Genomic DNA, 21,825 nt, shown 5'->3' with positions numbered 1-21,825 from the left:
CCATATCCATCTGATATCCACCAAACCAACCCCAACTAAACATGTCCCATCTCATTTGTTTAGGTCTTCCTGAAATGCCCCATGACACCAATCACTGTTTGCTAGAGGGGGTTAATACAGGGTGTTTGTACAACATCCTGAAACAACATCAGTGTAATTGCATTAATATCATTCTCCTGCTGCAATGATCCCCCAGGGAAATAAAGGCTGAAAAGCCAAGGTCTGAAGGTTAATCAATGGGGGGAAAAAACTCAATGTCCTCTTAAATATATAGATTCTTTCCTGACAGTGACCATGCACATTTCAAGATTTACTCTACTTCCTTCTTTAAAACAATGAAATAAAGGTATGCAAAGCCTCATTTTTGGTGCAGAAATACAAAAAAAAAAAAAGATAAATAACAACACTGCAAATACCAAGTTTTGCACAGCACTTTTGTAACATGTTGATTAAAAGGGTTTGTTTAATTTAACAGAAATGATCAGACAAAGGCACAGAATGCATAAACATACAACTGATTGATCACATAGGGCACCAGAGATAAATACAGAATGTAAACGAGATCATAGTTCTGCGTGGAAAACTTCCTCAAATATGTCAACAACAAAAAAAAGAAGGAAAAAAAACATGAAATAATTAGTAAAAACAAAAAGGTGCAACAGACGGTGACAAGCCTGTGCCTATCACAGCTAGCAAACATCATCAGTGGTCCTTATACATTATGTGCTGTCCTCATAGACAATGTTCATTAGATAAACGTATTACATTAGTGATTGAAAAAAAACATTGGCTTGTAGTTAATCATAAAAAACAGTGATGTTCTCTGAAACTCCAGGCAGTTTGTTAAAAATAACCCCTTTTTCTAAGAAAAAAGCCTTAACTCACAGTATAATCCACCACCTCTACATCACATTATTAGAAAACAGAGTATAAGCCCTTAAGACTTTTATAAAATATAAAACCAAGTGACAGGATGTGATGGTTGCTTTGTTTTTTGCCTTTCTGTGCATAAGTATGTCTGTTTCTGCACTAGAGTACAATTGTGTTGCTGTTACCATGCTACTGGCAAGATAATGCAGAGGTATTGGTTTTTGGCCTTTAAGAGAGAAAACAGCTGGTTTTATTAAACTCCAGCAGTGGCTTAGATGTTAAAGGTTCTCTCGTGTAAGCATTAATGACACTTCTTTACACATTTCTTCAGCAATAACCCCCGTCACTCCTGTAAATCAGTATTGTAAAACGCTCACTCCTTTAAGAATTATTTTATAAATAGTTCTCCTAGAAATCAAAATATATTGCACATTAAACAGCAACGGTTAAATGAGATAGAGGAATGTTGCCTAAAGAAGACGGCAAAGGGCAACAGAAACTAAAAAAGATGCCCAGACGCTTCTGCTTTAGTCTGTAGTTTCTCCCTTCTAGAAACTTTTTAGAACACAGTCGTGTTAGTTAAGCTGACACAAATTGAAAATAAAAGCAAGCTGCTCGAACAGCGCCGTCCAAATGCAACAAAGTCTGCAAACCCAACTCTTTAAAATTGAGAGGCTGTGTTTCCAGTGTGCATATTTTAGAGAGTATGTCATCTGATTGTGACAAATGAGGTGCGTGGTATTTTGATTACATAACTTAGCTAACCAGCTGTTAGCACTAGCTTACCAGCTGCAAGACAGCAAATGTATTTAATCATGCCTGGGAACCATACCGTTTGATGCTGGAAATGCAAAATTTGATCAGCAACTCTTTTGAGAATCTCAAAGGAGGCGTTTAGTGTAGCAATGTGTTTCAAATTTGATGCTAAGCCAACTACCTGTTAGAACTAGCTTACCGAGAACAAGAAAAGGACGTAGCCTAAGTGTGTATTACGTGCAAGTCTATAACTATTCTTTTAGCCAAAAGTGGTGCTATTAATCCCCCCTCTACATATAATATTTAAACAGTCTTATTGTTAAGCTCACATACAGTGAAAATAGGTGAAAGCTTCTAGCCTAGCTCAGTCCAAAACCAAAAAAACTGCACCAAAACTTCTAAAATTCTGAGGTCCTACAAATTTTAGACAGTATCTCATTTGGAAAGTTCAAATGAGAGTCCTGGTTTAGCAACTGCTTGCTAATCCATTGCTAAACTGAGCCAACTGGCTACCTATACCTGCAGCATTAGAGCATGCAAGTATGTTTTAAAATTGTCTGCGCATACGACAAAATATGAAAAGCTTTCGGTGTCAGTCTGCTGATCTTGGACATATTTTTTGAGTTTTTAAAATAAGATGTTTGACTTTTACTGTAAATTTGATGCTAGTCTGATTAGCTGCTAGCACTAACAGCGAGAAGTAAGCAGTTTTTAAAAATGTCTGGAAACCAAACTTCTCCAAGTTAAAAATGTCTGGAAACCAAACTTCTCCAAGTTAAAAATGTCTGGAAACCAAGCCTCTCCAATTTAAGAAGTTATTGCTAGTTTGCCTATTTTGAGGAGCATTTTATGTGCGTCTTAATTGTGGTGAATAACATAGCAAACCACGACAAATTTTAAGCTAATTTCGGCCTATCGGCTGCTAGTACAGTTTTCCAGTTGAAAGAAGCAAGAATGTGTATTTTAAAAGTATCCAAAAACCAAAACTCTCTAAGTTGAGAGCTTTTGGAGCTAGTTTGCTATTTTGGGTGGCATCCTGTTTGTGAGTTTGAAATAAGATCCCTTCATATATAAAAATTCTTGTTCTTGATGCTAAATGATTGTTAGCACTATCTTACCAGCTGTAAAAAAAAAAAAAAAAAGAAAGACAGCGTGTTTTTAAGGTGCCCGCTCTTCTAGACAGAAAAGACACTATTAGCAACATGCTGTTCCTGACTTTGTTCCCAGTTGAGTTAGGTCATAATCTGACTGCAACAAAATAGGACAGAATGGGCTGCATATTACTTTCATATTTCTCATCTTTCTTAATTCAGACTTTGACCTAAAATATTAAGTAGCAACATTTCCTGTAACATAAATATTGTTTTTGTTTTTTGCTTTAATAAAAAGAGTTAGACACATTTAAATTCCATCCAAGCAAAATTAAAAAAACCGAAATGTAATTTAAGTCGGTCTTTAAAAACATGAACCCCTAAAAATGATGGTGATCCCGTCCTCTGAAGATTGTACAACCAATCTTCTTGGACATTTCTATTAGAACTAACAGCCATAAACTAATTGTTATTTTCAGAGTGATTTCCTCAGTGTTAATCAGGCATCAACAGCTTGTCTATGGCATACTGTAAACGGTCCCAGTTCTTCCAGAAAACGGTCAAAAAGCACACGCCCAGCAGCGTTGCTACCATATGATACCGGCTCTTCAAAAGTGGAGCAGCGAACTTGGCCGCGGTGGAGACGCACACCAGGATGACGGTAATGATGGCCAGCATGATGTTAATGCTCTTCCCCAGTAAGACACGGGCGTCCCGGCTCTCAAGCTGCACCGTTTGCTGCTGATGTTGCTGTTGGAGCTCCAGCTTGGACACGCGTGTCTGACAAGACTCCAGGGCTTCCTGAGACACATGGGGAGAGACGCCATCAATCAAACTGATTCTCACTTCGCAAGCCTGTTGTACAATGATTTTGTGTATTTCTTCAACAGCAGCAAAACATACAAGAAACAATAAAAAAAGAGGTGGGGTAAACCTTGGACAGATGGCCAATCCATCACAGCTAAACACAGATACACACAGTGACAAACTACCACGCACACACACACACTCACACCTAAGGGAGACCATTTAACCTAATATTTTTGGACTGTGGGAGGAAGCCAGGGTAGCCGAAGAGAACCCACGTATGCAGAGGGAGAACATGCCAACTTCATGCAGAAAGACCCCAGGCAGGCATTTGAACTGTGCAGCGCGTTAAAACTGAACAGTCAACAAATAAATATGTAAATAAAATAAAAAAAAAAAAGAAAGGGAAAATTTGGGAATTTTGTGATTTATGGGATTGGTTCACAACTTTTATATCACGTAACACCTCACTTACAGTAATTCTACGTTTTCCAAGTCCCACCATACTGTCAAGACAAAACTTTTCCATGTATAGTGTTTGGTCACAGAAAAAGGAAACCAAGAAAATCTTCTTTTTTATTTTCCTGAAAGTTTGACATCAAAGTTTTAAACTCTAATTTCTAACTTGAAAGATTAAACGGGAAGTCTTTCCGATGTCAGATCCCAGAGGGAATCTGACATCTCACCAACCTCAGTCTCTAAAACCAATATGGCTGCCATGTTTTCTTTTAAATATAGTGATAGTTGCAGTAACAAACAGTTTATGTGTGCTCCTGATCATTTCTATCTTATGAAATGTTTTACATATATAAAAACCTGTTTCTGAATATGTTTTGTCGGAGTTTGCATGTGTAAAATTCAGAGAAATAGTAATAGCCTGTAACAACATGCTAATAGTCATTTGCCTAGGCATTCGGTGAAACAATTAAGTCATACTGGTTTTCCACGTTGCAAAGGTTAACTTGGATGTGATTTTATTTCTTCATCCGAATTATGACTTTAGAAGTAAGATTAACGTATCATAAGTAGCCCGTGGCCCTTATTTTTCCTGTTCACTGTCATCTGCTTCTCCTTTGAGTATTGTCTTTTTGAATCCAAGATCAATGTCTTTGACCCAATCTTCAATTGGTTGCTTCTCTGAGTACTACTGAAGGCACCCCAGCGACCACCAGTGCCACCTACATCCGTTTGAGAGCCATCTATATGATATAACAGTACAATAATAGGACTTCTGAAAAATGAAAAAGGCTGCATTGGATGAGATTATGCTCTTGGGATCCCTTCATAACTGTTAAGAACTACAGAAAAAATAATTGACTTGTATGAACCTGTATGTCCCGGGCCCTTTCAAGAGCCTGGTAGGCCACTCTCTCCTCTATGCTGGCCAGCTCCTGCTTCAGATTGGTCATCTCATTTTGATGAAGCTCTGTTAGGTCATTCAGCTGGTCCTCCAGATTCTCATACCTGTCAATTAGGATACAAGAATACAGATTAAAGAAAGGAGAAATATCATATTTGGCTAAGGGTTTATACGGACTTGACAGCTCTTAAATTTTTCTTTTTTGAGTTCTCAAGTCTTAAGTCCTTTTTAGCCGATTTCCAAAGGATAAACCCCAAAACTGTCATTAGCTTCTAGACACTTAGACTCTAGCATTTACTTCTAAAGGGGTCAAAACATACAAGTAAAGGCCAGAAAGAAATACAGCAGGGACGGTGGATGGAACTCATACGATGAATATTTTTTGCCATACTCTAATTTCTTCAATGTCAAACCTGGAAAATATGTAAAATCAAAATCTAATTCCATATTTGACCAAAATAAGTCACACCATGAAGAAACTCTATGCCTGTGCGCTTCTACCATTCAGCCAAGAAACTTCACCAAAGAACTCACCTGTACTTCTCCTCTTGTAGTGTTTGGCTCAGAATACTGTACTCTCTCTTGAACTGCTCTTTGATCTCCTCCAAGTCCTCCTCCAGCTGCCTCTGGGACTCCTTGATGTCTCTCACCTCCTCGCAGCACAGCTCCAGCCTGTCCTGGCCGTCTCCCCCCGCTTGCTGCGCCGGACTCTGCGCCTGTCCTACAACGGCGGGATTCCCGTTGCTGTCGGCCGAGATAGAGGAGCACTCGTCGTCGCTGGTGTACTTGGGCTTGCTAACCAAAGAGGTGCTGCTGCTCAGCACTTTTCCTGCACCGTCGGCGGGCAGCGCAGGTGACGTGTCCAGATTGGTTTTGAGGTGAGCGATGTTATCTGCGCTGCCAAACCTGTTCCTGATAAGGTTGGCGAACTCTCTGGGCTTGCTGAAGAAGAAAGGAGGGGAGAGAGAAACGCCGGGTCCGATGGTTTTAATCTTGTCCATGGTCGGGTGCCGCCCGCTGCCGGTCATGTCCCTCAGCTGCCTCGGCGACTCCCTCGGTATGGTGCTGCGTTTGGCTGAGGGAGGCCGAGGAGGCGGGCTGAGAAGGACTTCATTGTCCCTCATCTTTCGATGGTACTGCTCCAGCTTCTTCTGCATCTGCGCGATGTTCTGGGACGACTTGTGGTTCTTCTTCTCAAACGCCTGCTTGATGCGCCCCAACTGCTGCTTGTCCACGCTGGTCACCAGCTTCAGATACTGGGCCACGTTCTCGTCCCGCGCATTCTGCTCAATCTTCAGCTGCTCGGTGACTTTCAGGATCTTCTGCTGGAGGTTGTCCAGGCAGGAACGGCTCCGCTGGACCTCCGAGACGGACGCAGAGCGAGGACTCCCTTCGCTGAGGTCCAGGTCCAGGTTGTTGTCAGAAGAACCCCGACGCATTGACAGAGACAGGCCGAAAAATCCAGCATCTTGGCTCCGGTCCTGCGGCGTGAACAAAAAGGAGAAGCTCTATTAAGACTTACAGAGAAGGTTTTTCTGCAACAGAAATGTGTCTCGTCAGCAAAAGCGTCCCTCCGTCCAGGAGGAAATGAAAGAACAATGCTATGCGTCAACACTCCACATGGTGGTATGTGGTTAACTTTATAACTGATGCACTCCTTTGCAGTCTTTGCGCATTCCTGTAAAATCTCTCAGCTTATTTTACATTTCTAACTTGGATAGCAAAGCTCTACTCCTTACTTTCTTAGAATCAGTTACATTAAACAGTTAAAAGGGTGAAACGCATTTCATTAGAACACCTGAAAGGTAAAACCAATCCCACCACTGTTAATTTTAACTCAATTAATACATCCGTTAATACCACGAATCCTCATGTGACCTACTGGGCATATTAAAGTTTAACGTGTGATTAGTTCCCAACAGCCACACAAAAAAATCTCACATGGGATTGATAATTTTGTCATTTTTAATTCCCTGGTTGATATTTGTTTTAAAAAGTTAGAGAACAGAATTAGTCATCCAATGGCCTTCAGTGCTTAAGTGTGAACTTAAAAATAACATCTGAAGGCTATTCTGCTATTGACGCTGTGAGACCATCTGGGTGTGTCTGTATTGCTCTTTTTTTTTGTCGCATCTGCTCCTTTTTAAGAGCCAGGCTGTATTTCTATTTGTTTACAGCGTAAAATACAGACAACACAGATGACATTAATCATTTCAGCGATGGAATATGTGTGAAAGGAGTGGGGCATGGTCACGTAACGCAGGTTGGCAATAAGACATCAAAATGCTCAGAAATACTCTGTTCCAGATTCTGCCTTCCCTCCTTTTACAGTTGATTGCCGTTTCTCCCCAGCAGGACTAAACGGTGCCCTCACTTGTTCACGTTTTCAGAGTTCAGTGACCAGAACAGAACTAGGGCTTCTCGGACACCCATTTTTGAGGAAGTAAAGATAGACGTGTAAGGGCCATGTAAGCAGCGACAGGAAACAAGAAGACGCTCGATAAAGAGGAAACTGCAGCAAAGAAGCAAAGTTTGACGTTAATAAGGGTTTCTGAAATATGTTGGGGGGGGTTTTTTGGGGAGGGAAAGTAGCTTCAAGTGCAATGAAACTGCAACAACGGCTTAGCTTGGTGTGGCGTCTCAAGAGCCGACTACAGCTGAACGCTGGTGTTATGACAGGAAGTGTAAGCTGATAAAAACTAAACCAAAGTGTTGTACAACGTGCACCGTGGGTGGTACGAAGCTGCGCTAATCCCCAACAAACAGAACGCAGCTATTCAAGCAAAGAAACAGATCACGGGCTGAATTAAGGGGGGGGGGGGTTAAGCCCCAATCCTGCTTAGCATTATTGCAACATCGCCATGGACTGGTCCCGTCCCGCAAGTTTCACATTTGAGCAATGGATCGCCACATACTGACGTTAACGAACACATGACTGTCATGAGGAATTAAGGAGAGGCTTACCCTCCAAACGGATGAATTATAACCAGATGTGTGCTGACACAGACTGGATAAATACTCAAGATCTAGACAGGAGGCTGTTTCTCTCGTCACACAGCTAGACTTTAGTTTAATTCGGTTATCCATGCAAATTCCAGTTCCTTGCTGGTGGTGACCCCCTAATACCAAATTATACCCTGAATATTTCCATTCTGCTCAGACAAAAGCTTTTTTGACATAAGAGTGCAAATGTCAGACCAGTGCTATGCCCCTGAGATCTCAGCAGATGCTTTCAATAACCTTGGCAACATGTCAAATGCAAAGTTTTTTTGCGAAATATCTAAGAGAAACGAACGTAAATTTATTTTGCTGCGGATGTACTACGGAACTGGTAGTGCAAGTGGCCTTCTTTACCCAATCATGGTATTGTTATTTCAAATTAATGATATCCCTCTAGATTAATTTATTTCATTTTCATTTATTATTTGTTGAATATGTACAATAATGCTTATAACATGTAACCTAATGCAGAAACTTAGTATTTACATATTCAAGGGACTGGGTATAAGTGTAAACTTACATATTCTCACTCTTTATCCATCTATTCTTATCTTTTATCTTGCATATTCTTCTCTATAAAGTCACACATGTGAGTACATACAGTACAGAGTATACACAATATTCTTTCTATATTACAGTTGCAAAAACAATTGTTTTCGTTTAAATTTTATAAAATCACCAAGGTAGAGGTAACAATAATAATGACAACAACAACAGTCATCATTATTATTATCATCACCGCTTTACACATTATTTCAAGTAGTAATTAACACGTTTATATGATTATTTGAACTGTTTTTTGTTTGGACGTTGCTTTATGTCAATGATTTTTTTTCCCACTTTAACTCCATATACTGATACACAAAATAGTTTTCTATTAGTTCTGAATTTGCATATATTAAACTGACATTCCCTCCCTAACTTATACAATCTATTCTAGCCTTGTACAGTTTTTGAATGTTTCCTTTGTAATTGTTTATTTTTGGCTTTGTATAGAATTAGAGCTGTCTGTAGTTTCATGATGAATTTTGGTAATTTATGTTTTATAGTGTGTTAGTGTGATCCAGATATCCGACCATATGAATTATTCTTATTGCCCTTTTTACAGTAGAGTTAATGACTGGAGTGTGGTTTTACAACTGTTGGCCCAGATCTCTCCACAGTAACTTAAATAAGGTAAGATTACCCTGGGCTCACACTCACTACGGTGAGCGTAACGATACTGATTCAGTGCGGCTTCTCCGCAAACCCCCACTCATACTGCCTCCAGGGAAACCGGCTGCATAAACGCTGCTCGCTGGAATGAAGTTCACAAGGTCATTTCTGTTGCCGTCACTCTTAAATTATTTTAAAAACAGCTATGATTTTTGTTTTCTACAGCAAAACTCGTTATCCGTGCGCATAAATATCCTTTTTCATCCTCCAAAAGCCCTTCTGCTTCCTCGTGTTTCTGTCTTGCCATTTTGTTTACACAAGTCAAGTTAGCGGAAGTTGGTGGGTGTATTTTATTCTGAAATTCACCGGAACTCTTTCCTGCCTGGCGCCTTACTTTTCCTGTTTGGCCCATTAAATTGACACGGGACCGCTGCAAAACTCAAAACCTTGCGTAATTTTATGCGCCGCCGCTTGGGCTCGGTAGTCGGACCCGCATAGTGGCTGATGTGAGTGTACAAACTGATTTTAATGATTTGAGTTCCTTGCAGCACCCATGGCACATCTGCACCGGACCGTGTTGAGAGTAAGCCCGGCGTTACTGAACTGTAGAGTAGATGCCTTTTGTTCTATGACTGACTTGGCTTTATTCAAAAGATGTTTTTTGACACTTTGCACATATCATAGATTTTTTAATTATTTTTATCCAACCAAGTATATTGTGTTGCCAGGAAATAAGACCAATGTTGACCAATGTTATAATGTTTGACTCCCTGCACAGACTGTTTATCAGATTCAAGTTGGGACTCTGGCTGGGGCGTTCAAAAACGTTAAGTCCTGACAGCGGAATCATAAGGGTAAAATTAAATAACTACTTTAAACCTGAATTTGCCAGGGATATGAATAATTCTTGGCCCAATTGAAAGGTTTTCATTTCATGGGATTTCTCACATCAGCCCATGCCTAACCTGCACTTTTTCTTTGCTTACAATAAAAATAAGCTGTTTGGAAATCTTTCCAGTCATAAAAAACACAAACAGCTATGGTGTGAATACTAAAGGAGTACACCCATACTTCCTTCTTGTTGAGGTTGAAAACTAAAGGTGGTAAGGAACAAAAGGTATTGTTGTCCAGCAGCCGACCTCATGGTGGTTATCGCAGCAGATAGCCTGACTAACTAATTAGCTAATATCAGCTGGTTATCTATTTTAAATATAGTTAGTCATTTTCTATTTAAGTATCAAAATATCAATTAATCATGTTCTGTATTAGCATGTCAGAACTATAATAATCAATATGTTACATTATCTTAACAGCTATAGAAATAATTGCTGTTTTTCTTTTGGTTTTTAATAGAAGAGATTAGATGATGTTTTTCTTGAGGTTTTCACATTGTGAGAATGCCATCCCAGGCCAGGACTGATGTCAAACTCCTAATATTACACCATACAATCTCAGCTACTACGTCTCTATGTTTAGTGGCTGAAAAGAGCGGCCTATGCTCATTTCTTCGAGCGTGCCAGAGGGGCATTTCAAACTCTGTCCTCATCCCACCCTCGCTTCTGTCCTAACCGAACACAGAACTCTTTATGTGGGGAGAAAAAAAAAAAAGCCCACTTTGTCATGTCCCACCTCTGACCGAGTTTGTTACATATGGATATGCCGGGCTGACGTGCGTAGTACAGTCTGAGGGGCCTTGTGTCCAATCACAATCCAGCTCTGTCCAATGCGCAGGCTGCAAAGCTTATCTGAACCAGTCACACATCAGCTGGCCTTTCGTCAAACCTGTTTGCCACACAAAACAAAGAGAAGCCTAACTCTATCCTTTAAGAGGAAGCGTAAACCAGACCGGTATGTTGGTTACTAACACTGCCAAGTCTTTTTGGTTCACAAAAGGCGAACACAATAAACAGCCTGTTTAACCCGGCAGGAGAGGAAACCAGCTGCTCCTGAACCGCTGGATCTAAACCTGAACCTCAGGCAGCCTCCGTCTCCGGTGCTTTAAAAAAACAAAAAACAGCAGAGGTCTAAATCTTCTTCACGAAGGCTCCGTCATATACTGACATATTAAGAATAAAACATCCCGATTAGGCATGAATGAAAAGCATACATGGATTGCAGGGAATTGTGGTTGTGTTGATACAACCTGCATATTTACACTGAGAGCTCTCGCTGAGTTCGTGTTGCACAGCTGAGGGCAAGGGGCACATACTTTGAGAGGCAAAAACAAGACAAGACTTTAGCGAGATGAGACCTAATCGACGCAAGTTTATCCCACAACCCACTTCTTTATTCACGACCCACAGCTCACCAGCAAGCATGACATCAGCCATCAGCCAGTGTCCCGGTGCGAGATTTGATGAAACTGTATTTCAACTGAACGAACCCGCTCCACTGCCGCTGCTGGATACCGACGGCTGAAAGTCACTCCTAAGAGAATCTGCTCCCTGGATGAGTGGCTCGGCTTAAATGAAGTAGCCTCCCGCTGATGGAAATGTCCACATAAATCTGATGGTGTGCTGTCCTACTTTCACACTTTGCAGCCTTTCTCCACAGGGTTAAAAAATGATCAGTTCAGAGGGTCTGTGACCAGCGAGGAAGGAGCTGGGAGGGAAACATCTGGCTGTTACGTGAACATGCTTTAGCTGACATGTCACTGACTAAAACCAGATTATAGCGTATTGAGATAGAGATAAGGGGAGATGGTATGTTTTAACAGTTCTAGGAACTTGTGGCGCAGGTTTGTTTCCAGTTTCACGGTAAGAGGTTAAAAAAAAAAATAAACTATTGAACTTTTCATCATTCCCTTCAGGTGGTTTAACTTCTCGTCACATAAAGCAAAAGACGGGGCAGGGTTTTCTCTGAACGGTTGGAGCATGAGGTAACACAGTGCCTCCCCCACTTGCCACTATGGGCGGTTAACTCAACAGTGTGCCATTAAGGTCGGCAAACGTTTTTTAAAAAAGCTTCTTTTTTTAAACAACAAGCCACCTATTTGACAAATTTTCATCCCTTGGCAACAGTGCCGATTCTAGACCAAATTTACCAGGGCAGCCAAGGTGGGGCCAGTATTTTTTCATAGGGGCACAGAACGTAAGAATTAAATTTTTAATTGTTTAATGACATTAAGAGAGCCGCTTGTGGCTCAGAAACTGTGGATTTCAGACCCGTGACCTAGCAGATGAAAACTGTGATCCCAGCTCAATACGGCTGAAGCTAAACGTGAAACACCTTAATTTTTAAAACCTTGTTAGAGTAAAACTGTGTAGGTAAAAAATAACATTGGTCGACGTGACCACTCAGTTATGATTTTTTATTTAATGTTATGTCTTTAGTACAGGGGTCATAACAGGGGCTAGGACCAGTTCTACAGGGGCACTGGCCCCTGTTGGCCCCTGTCTAGGACCGCCCCTGCTTGGCTACCCCTGGCTTTGAAGGATATAATACTATTGGAGATTTGCATATGAATAAAGTGTTTAAACAAGCTATAAGATGGGCTATTTATCAAAGCACAACTCTTTACTTTTGTTTCGTAAATAAAGCATATCTTCTTAAAACTTGAAGGTAGCTCTGCAGTGTTATACTTTTATATATATATTATAATTATATCTCTACAATTTAAATTAGGACTTTAACAAACAAAAATCATAATCAATGTAATGCCGTTGTCTGTAAAATCTTTTTTTGCAGCAGACACAACAGCTGCACTTTGCCAAGCAAATAGAAGATATTAGGGCTGGACGATAATTCAATAACAATGTATATCGACTGATAGAGATATATATCGATGATAGAAAAAAAGGATCAATAAAAGTTCAATAAAATAACAGTTTTCCTTCCTTTTGCATTTTAGCCATGTAGGTTAATACTACAGTCATCACATCTTCCTAACCAATCACAAACATAGACCCAGGAACGCGCCGTCACCAAGTTCCGCCCCTTCAAAGAGTTCAGAGAACATGCGTTCTTTTTCCTTTTTTTAAGAATTGCAGCTTTGGTAAAAAATTAATCAATATGATTTCTATCTTATTAATATGCTTTTTTTCTATATCATCCAGCCCTAAATATTATACATTGTTGCTTGTTTTAAAACGGGTTAAAGCTGCAGTAGCTAACTGATGTATAAATTAATTGTTTACATATTTGTAAAAACTGTCACTGCTGACAGTAAAATATGAGAAAGATAATATGTGGAGAGAAAAAAATCTCCTCTAGCTTCTCCCTGTGGTCCTACTGCTATTTGCAGAAATATACCGCTCCCGGTCAGAAACAACCAATCAGAGCCAGGAAGAATGTCCGGCTCCAATTGGTTGTTAGCAGCACCAATCATTTTTGTGTATGCACTGCTCACAGCCCCTCCCCCGCACAGCGCTGCTGTCATTCAAACTCAAGATTTGCCGGTGGGCTGCAGCTGTGTGGAGAAACAACCTGCTTTACAGGAAAACTGCCAGTTTCTGGAGTGGCACCTGCTCAGAGAACAAAGATAGGTAACCTTCAGAGCAGCACACCAGGCTCCACTGCAGGGGGGAAATGAGTGGAGAGCAACAGGGAGGAACTTGTAAGGTGTGCTTGTTCAAATTTTCAGGCTATGTCCATGGTTTTCTCAGAACTCCCTGCTGTAGCCTTAAGGTTATTTTATCATTAGAACCCCATGCTAACTCACAGTCACATCTACTACTCTTGATTTATTTCAACAAGTTTCAGTTTTGCTTGTTTTCTTTTTTGGGGTGAGGGGGGGGGGGGGCGTTCCTGTTATACTTATTGTGTGTTCTTTGACATCCACACTCCAGATGTCCACCCACTGCTGCCTGATTAATCAGTCAAAGCAGACAAGAAACAGCTAGCTGGGGTGAAGAAAACCGAAAGAAGCCAAGTATAGCCATAAAAGAGATGAGTGCACAGGCAAAGAAGACACTAGGCAGCTCATATCCCCAAAATCACCATCATTATTACCAACACAATTCACTTGGCTCTCCACATGACCTCTGAGCGCCTCTGCCATATTTCAGCTCTGTACATCCCTCCCTCCTTCACCCTCGATCCCCTCCATATATCAAACCTAAAAATCATGACTCATTTAAAAGCTCTGTGCAAGATAACAAAGACTCATATGTCAGAGCCTCGATCTTAACCCAACACGTACACTTCAATCTGACCAAAGTCACAGGAGTCGATAAAAAAAAAACCTGCAGATGCTACTTATCTTGCACTGCAGTGTTTCCTCCTCCTCCTGGATCAATGATCAGAGTTGGTGATTAAATTTTTTCTTGCAATAACAGCAGCGTCATAAGATACAAGCCGACCAGCTTAGCTCTGCTCTACTGTAGAGCAGAGTTAGAGCTCACAAATTATTTCACAACTGACCAGAATGCAAAGGGTGCTTACTGAAAAACTGAGCTGTACCGGTGGAAACAACATTAGGTTCGGGTGACAGAAACCTTCTTGCCAACTCTGCTTTGCCTTCCCTTCATGGCAGAACATTTCTAGAAGCAGAGACATCTTCCTATGCATACGGGCTGCACATATAATCCCCCAAGATGAGGAAGTTATGCTTTTAAACATGCACAATCGCAGCTGTACTCTCTCGAAACCACAAGGCCGGGTCATGAAGGCGTGCAGGGAGGCCTGCAAACACAAGCCCAGGTGTTTGTGGTGGTCTGAAGCTGTCTGATCGGCGTAACAACACCCTTGTTGCGTCGCACATGAAGCGGCGCCTATTAAGCACGGCTTCTGATGGCAGAGGGCAGTCCACGTGAGCATGAAAGGGGACCAGAGCTGGCACGCTCGTGGAGATGGAACAAAACCGTCCCTTCAGCAGAGAACAGAACCGCAGAGGGGAAGAAGCCTCCAAAGCTTATTGGTATTCCCTCCAGCTGATCCTCGTGGATACAGACGCTCTCCCAGGCAGGACTCACGCAGAGAGACGGAGAGACAACCAAAGACAAAGAGAGAGAGAAAGAGAGAGAGCAGAAAGGGGCACATCTTTCCCTTTAGTCCACTAACTGACCCAACATCTCCTCCTTCTCCTCCCAACGGCCTCCCACAGCTGCCTGTGTAGTCGAACTTTGAATTCCTACTCCGGCGAGAAACCAAACAATAGCCCTCATTCAAAGCAAAGCAGAAAGGAAAGCGGAAAAAAAGAAAGAAGTAACAAGGTTTCCTGAATGAATAATCCCTATGAGGTCAGGGGAATGAATTGCTTTAGGGCACATTCAGTATTATCTCACACAGACAAGCTGGTCCGGGACTAAATCAATAACCCATTAACACTACCAGAGTCTGCTTGCTGCGTATTGAGTGGGATCTAATTACAGTAAATATGCTGGTATATTCAGAGTAATGATTCAAAGTGAGATGAATAATGGAGCCAGTGACATATCAAGGCTGGTGAGGGCCTAATTATCCATGAACAATACAAGAGCCTGCTTAACCTTAAAAAGGGGCCCGGCCATCCTTTCAGAAAAATGGTAGCAGTAATTGATGTTTATCAAGTATTTGCTTCGTCTTGTGTGAAGACTTTATGTGCACAGAACCTTTTTTTTTTTTTTTTTTTTTTTTGGAGGAGAAGGGGGAGGGAGGAGGGTAATACAGCTTTAGGAACCATGTCATGACGTGACCCCCGACACACTAACTCTGCTAACAAAAACAGCTTTTTGAGGAACAAGCCTAGAATGTCATTCACGGCCAACAGAATGAGGAAAAAGACAAATATGTCGTTAAGTAGGTATGAACCAGTCAAAAGTTTTGTTCAATACATTTTTAAATGATGATCTTTCCACACCGCTATCTGATCATTTAAAGGGATGGTTTGGGGGTTTTGAACTGAGGCTTTGATAAAAAGGTCATAAGTAGTTAATATCCCGCCTGCAGAGGAAAGCTCTGGGTGTCTTTAATAGGCATAAAAACTATTTTCTGCACACGATTCACTGGAACATGTTAGGAGGCGATCTATCAACCAGTCACACCAGAATAGAGAGGACATGAGCTAAAGCTAGCATTAGCTCATTAGCAAACAAAAGAGCTGAAATGGCCCAGAGGTTTAGGCTCGGTTACTCAGTTATTTAAACCGTAAACACTCCACACGTTCCAGTCTCAGTATGCGCTTCACACAGGAAGGTCTTTGGTGGCGCACCGCCTCCTCCCTTCATTTACTATGTAAACAATCGATGGCTTTGGTGCAAAAAAAAAACCGCCCAATGCTAGTGAGATTGTGGTTTAAAAGTTCATAACACATCATTTGCATAAGCAAAAGTTATGATATTTTTGACATTGTTTAAGGAAGGTAGAAGTCTGCTTTGGCCTTGGCTGAAGACGAGCCGGTTCTTGGTATCCAAGTATATCAAGGTTTTGGTTTGGTTTTCAAACTATTAAGATTTCATGTTATTCCTTTTCCTATGGTTTAAAGTCCATCTAAAGAGAGGCAAAGTAACAAGCCAAATTGACTGGAGGTTGTTTTTTTCCCAGCAATACGGAGCAAAGCAATGCAGTGCTAGCCCTCCCCCACCTGTTTCTGACAAATTTGCCTGCTTGGAAAAGATTTCAGACACGAAAAACATGGAGTGCCACCTACTTTTAAAACTATACTTAGCAGGCTACGAGCAGCATCTCCATTAGCAAAACTCCTATAACGGAGTGGGCAAAAGGTGTAATATTCTGTGCCTTAAGCAGATGAACTACCACTACAATCAGCTGGTGTTTGATCTTTATTTTTGTTGAAATCTATGGAACAAAATGAGTCACATTCAAAAGGGGAGTTGTGGTCTAGAGGTTAGGGCAGGGTCCTGGGAAGGCTGCAAGTTCCCCAGTTCAAATCCCACAGACTGCCACACTGGGTCCGTGAGCAAGAGCCTTAGCCCCAGAGTGCAGCACAGGCACTGAGGGATGGGTTAAATGCAGGGGAGCAATTTAACTGCAATGTACAAAGCTGCAATTACAAATAGGGACAGTTATTATTATGAAATAACAACAATATAATACAAAACATTTTATTTGTGCATTAAAAAAAATAGTTGTTCATTAAAACATTATGATTTTTGTTTTTCTGTGCCCGGGCCAGTGGCTGGTTTGAGCCTCCAGAACAACCAGAGCTGGATTCATAATAAATGAAGCTGCCTAGAGTTTTCTACTGCAAGATAGTCACTGTTTATAACTTTCTTTGACAGAACCTCACTTCAAAAATCCTGACCTATCCCTTTAAGTGTTATGGTGTCAAGCTCTACTTTAAAGAATATATCAATATTTCACGGTTTAAACAAAGCCTTCCGTGGTTTTGTAATGAGAGACAAGGTTCCTTATTACTAGTTTCAACCAAGACCAAAAAAGAGCTGCCTGGCAAGGCTGACGCTTCGTTAAGAGTTGGAAAGTTAGGTAGAGGTGGAGACTTTCTGGTTGATCAACAATCCCACATTCTCTCTTCTCTGTGTCACTGCCACCTGGAAAACCTGCTTTTGGTCTGATCAGTTACCGCATGACCTGCCGTCATGCGGTAACTGATCAGACCAACCAGTGAGGGAAATTTTTAATGTATCCAGCCTTACTATTAGAAGATGTTTCTGAAACCCAAACCCAGCGAGGCCTATAGGTTTTCTAGCAGATTCCCTGTATTCAAATGTTAGGCATCTAAAAAAAATCTGCAGATAAATATTGCTGATTGTTGAGATTTCTGAGAAAAGTAGCATGTTGGAGAAAAGGCAGATTCTTTCAGAAGAAGTAGTTCCAGTTTGGTAGCAAACTTCAAATCAAAACACCAACTAATAACGCAAATATTTCCAGTTTTTCTAATGCTGTATAGGTAATTCATTTTGTAGTAGTACCTGACCTATAAAATCAATGAAATAATACATGAAAGTTTTTTTTTTTTTTTTTTTTTTTTTTTAGGGAACTACAATTTCACACCTTTGCTGTTTCATACAACACTTTATGTTGTTTCATGACCACCTTTTTTTGCCTGAGAAAAAGTACTGAGTTTGACATTTCATACCATATGTACTGTATAGCCATACCCAGTACCAGTACCAACCTGTGATTACAAGTAAATTTCTATATTTTATGTATGTCCACTGTAAAAAGATCTGGTCCGATAAAATGCCAATAAATAGTGTCTACAAAATCAGTCATATCTTATAAGAGTGAACTGGTTTATAGGAGGATCAGAACCACAATCAATGAAAACACTGTGTAACAAACTTTTCAGACTAAAACAGATAATTAAAGTACATTATATATTAAATCTGAGTATTTTACAGTAATATAGCTCCGTACGTCATCCAGAATATCCCATCAATAGAGATAAACTAATATGCAATGGTAATTTTGACAATTCGATGTCCTCAACTGAGACCAGAAATGGAAAACAAAAAAGAAGTACTTAATTATCATTTTAAACCAAAAAAAATATTACATTAAAACGCAAGTACCTTACTTCTTGTTTTATTGTTTTAATCTATTTTATAAATCGATTTTTTTTTTATTATTATTTTGTTAATTTTTTTGTTTTCAGGTTTAAATAAAAAAAGTAAACAACCCTGGCAAGGAGAAATGAAAAACATACCCAATTACTTCATAACAGGAAACTAATTTTACCATTGCACTCTTTGACTGTAGGGGCACTGTTTCTATATATTTGTTCACAACAAAACAAATACTAGCCATGTGTCAATCCAATTGTCATGCAAACTTTGAGCGCACTTTTAAAATGTTGCAAAGAAAAAGGCAAATTAGACATGTTTAGATGGAATTAAATAAGCTACATAAAGCGTAATTTTGTCATAAGTTGACGTTACGCATGGGTGTAATAGACAGGAAGTAGAGGTTGCCAACTAGAATAGGCCATACATCTAAACAAAAAAAATATAATTAAAAATAGTGAGGTTTTCAGGCTAGTTTCGTTCTGTCATTTCAGCTAGAATTAGTGAGGTTACATGCTGTTCATAGACGTTGAAAAAGAAATGCAATTTTATGCGCCTTATGGGAATATTGGGGAAGATGGCGACAGTGGAAACAGCTGATCAGTCATATGAGGTAAATGTTCGCTAGGTCAGAACTTATTCGGCAAACGTGTTTTCATCTCCCGTTCTATGCCTTAACTCTTTTTCACAAAATTCAAAAATCACCTCAAGCGAGCGTGGAATTTTTTTTTGCAAAATCGATTAAGTTATTTTGAATTTTGTTACTTGCATCAACTTTTTCTTAAGCAATACCTCAAAATGTGCTAAGAAAAAACTTTTATGGAAACACGGCTATGGATGAACATCTATTTTGTGTGTGTTGTACATACTATAAATCTAAATTACTTGAATGGCTGATATAATCCATTATATGATTTATTTATTTTTTATATCGTGCTGTGAACCTGTATCAAAAACACTCACTTCTAACATAAAATCATGGGTGAAGCATAGTGACAGAATACGAGAAAACAGACCAATATGTTGGCTTGTCTTTGCATTATTTTTTTTATCATTAAAAAAAATTAAAATTGCCACCAAAAATATACTATTTCTTATCAGATCCAGTAATCCAGTATAAAAAACAACCATATGGTTATTTTCATTTCATTTATTTTAAGCATAAATGAAAACTCAATCATTTAAATTTCTACTCACCTGTTTCTGACCGCAAAAAAACAGAAGTGTATATCAATTTAATATTTTAGATAAACAAATCGGTCATTACATTACTAGTTATCTTTTAGTTTTTCGCATCTGGTTTCTGATGAGAAACATCTATGAACACCTGCGTACCAAATGCAGGTGTGCAGCTACCAACGATAAGATAACTGACTATAACATAATACCTGCTGCTAATATGATTGTCATTTTGGTGTAAATAAAAAAAAAAATAACTTTCTAACCGTCACATTTTGACCACTGTTCTCCTCTTGAAATCTGGAAATCTAAACCTATGAGATCTTATTTCTGCCAAATGCAATTCACAGTAAGCTGTCAATAATGTTTATTCCCACATGAAATTATTAAATTAAATGTATTTGGTAATGAACAGTACTTTAAATAAACTTTAAGTACTTCTCAAATTGGGTTTTAACCATAATGAAGGGAGTGTACGCACTAATAATAACATCCAATATGCATATTTTCATGAGAAAACTCCCCAAAGTCAGCAAAAAATAGTTTCTTCACAGGAAGAACACTTTTGCAGTTGTTGTTACCAAATGTGTTAAAAGGACTTTTTTAAATGTACACAAGCAACGTAATAATTATTGACGTTACTGACAAAATGTTGGCTCAAAAACCGTATTACTTTAACGGCAAGTTACTGTGTCACTAGGGTTATTACACTCAAACTGGCCTAATATTACGTTAGTGGCCGCTACATGGTATACAGAGTTAGGGGACTTTTTAAATTGTTTTCTACTTGTGCAGCTAGTGTCAAATACGGAGAGATTTGGGGGAAATGGGGGCAAGAGGCCAATGAAAAAAAAAAATAATAATCCAAACCAGGTCAGAAACTGACAGGGACTACAGAAACACTTTTCAAATCCCAGAGCAACAATTTGTTCAAACGTTACACAACCGCTGTTTCTCTATCTCTGTATGGCATGTGCTGTCTGGCAGGTCGGGATGGGCTGTGCTTTTTGTTTATGTCTTGCACTGTGTGTTCTAAAGGAAAATAATAAAATGTCCAATAAAAACACACACACACACACACACACATTACACAACTCTTTCAGTTTCTGTTCAGACCGTTCATTTTGTGGCGTTGACTCAGGTTTAGGTGTGATCACAGCTTGATGTGCTGTTGGGTTGGGTGTAATTGGGGATATTAGGACCTACTGAGGGCCGGCAGCCTCGCCAAGGGGCCCCATATCATGCTCATCATTTATTAAAAAAGTGAAACATTTCTGTAAACAAACCTTAAGTATTATTGCGAGAAGAGTACTGCTGCGGATATAAAAAGGGACGAGGATATAAATCACCTGTTTCTCACCTTTTGACACAACAGAAATCATAAAAAAAAAAAAACATAAGGAAAATAATCAACCTCATTAATCATCTGGACAGGCTCTTCTTGCCATGACCATTATTCCCCCCCTCCCCAGCCACAGACTTCATGTTCTACCACATCTTCTCACATCCATTACGTCCGCCCAAACGCATAACCGGGTTACTTAAAGCTCTTTGTCTGCGCAAACTGTGGAGCTTTAAAGCGGCGCAGCTGCTGGCCTCACATGACGGAGAGCCAAACGGGACAACAATGCGGCGCTGGTACAGCGTGGGAAGCTCGGTTCTGACACCAGCGCCCAGCTCGGTTAGAGCAAAGGGAGGAAGGAAGAAAGAGAGAGAAAGAGAGAGAGAGAAAGAAAAGGGCAGCGGCTGGCTCCGACATCACTCACCATCGGGCTGCTGAGGTATTTCTCCACTTCAGACAAACTTCGCACGGGCGCGCTTACCGCGGGCATAATAGCCTCCCATCTGGAGCCGGACGGGCGCTAGCGGGGCTTCTCCACGGTACCGGGGGACACTTTCCAACTCAAGCTTGAAGTCCTACCCATGCTTGGCCCGTTTAGCGCCGCTTTTCTCTCTCTCTTTCTTTCTCTCTCTCTCTCTCTCTCTCTCTGGGTTCGCACCCGCTGAGCTGACTGCACTCTATACAACCACTGTGTGTGAGATAGAAAACTCCGCCTGCTCCGCTCTGCAGAGGAGAGGAGGGGAGGAGGAGGAGGAGGAGGGCTTAACCCTTTCACAGCATGCCTGCCTATCAGTGGTAGATAAAAAAAAAAAAAAACAGACCAGCGAAATTAGACTGCAGGCCCCTGCAAGAGTATTTATA

The 21,825-nt window shown here is 40.3% G+C and overlaps 1 protein-coding gene across 1 annotated transcript; it reads right to left on the bottom strand.

Moving 5' to 3' along the window:
- Positions 1–420: 420 nt before the first annotated feature.
- Positions 421–21,642, bottom strand: LOC105938585 (transmembrane and coiled-coil domain protein 3). The gene is made up of 4 exons (XM_036147796.1): positions 21,389–21,642; positions 5,419–6,365; positions 4,853–4,988; positions 421–3,518 (listed from the first exon to the last, which is right to left on the bottom strand). Exons 1-4 carry the CDS (start codon positions 21,452–21,454, stop codon positions 3,213–3,215), a joined length of 1,455 nt encoding a protein of 484 aa, XP_036003689.1. The 5' UTR covers positions 21,455–21,642; the 3' UTR covers positions 421–3,212.
- Between the last annotated feature and the right edge of the window lie 183 nt (positions 21,643–21,825).

Source organism: Fundulus heteroclitus, chromosome 2 (assembly GCF_011125445.2).
Source record: "Fundulus heteroclitus isolate FHET01 chromosome 2, MU-UCD_Fhet_4.1, whole genome shotgun sequence".
Lineage (NCBI taxonomy): Eukaryota > Metazoa > Chordata > Actinopteri > Cyprinodontiformes > Fundulidae > Fundulus > Fundulus heteroclitus.
This window is presented reverse-complemented; position numbering and strand designations above follow the sequence as displayed.

Coding starts and splice junctions, on each gene's coding strand:
- LOC105938585 (XM_036147796.1), bottom strand. CDS start 21,454: ATGCCCGCGGTAAGCGCGCCCGTGCGAAGTTTGTCTGAAGTGGAGAAA. Junction 6,366..21,388: donor AATACCTCAGCAGCCCGATG/GTGAGTGATGTC, acceptor TTCACGCCGCAG/GACCGGAGCCAAGATGCTGG. Junction 4,989..5,418: donor CTACAAGAGGAGAAGTACAG/GTGAGTTCTTTG, acceptor CCTAATTGACAG/GTATGAGAATCTGGAGGACC.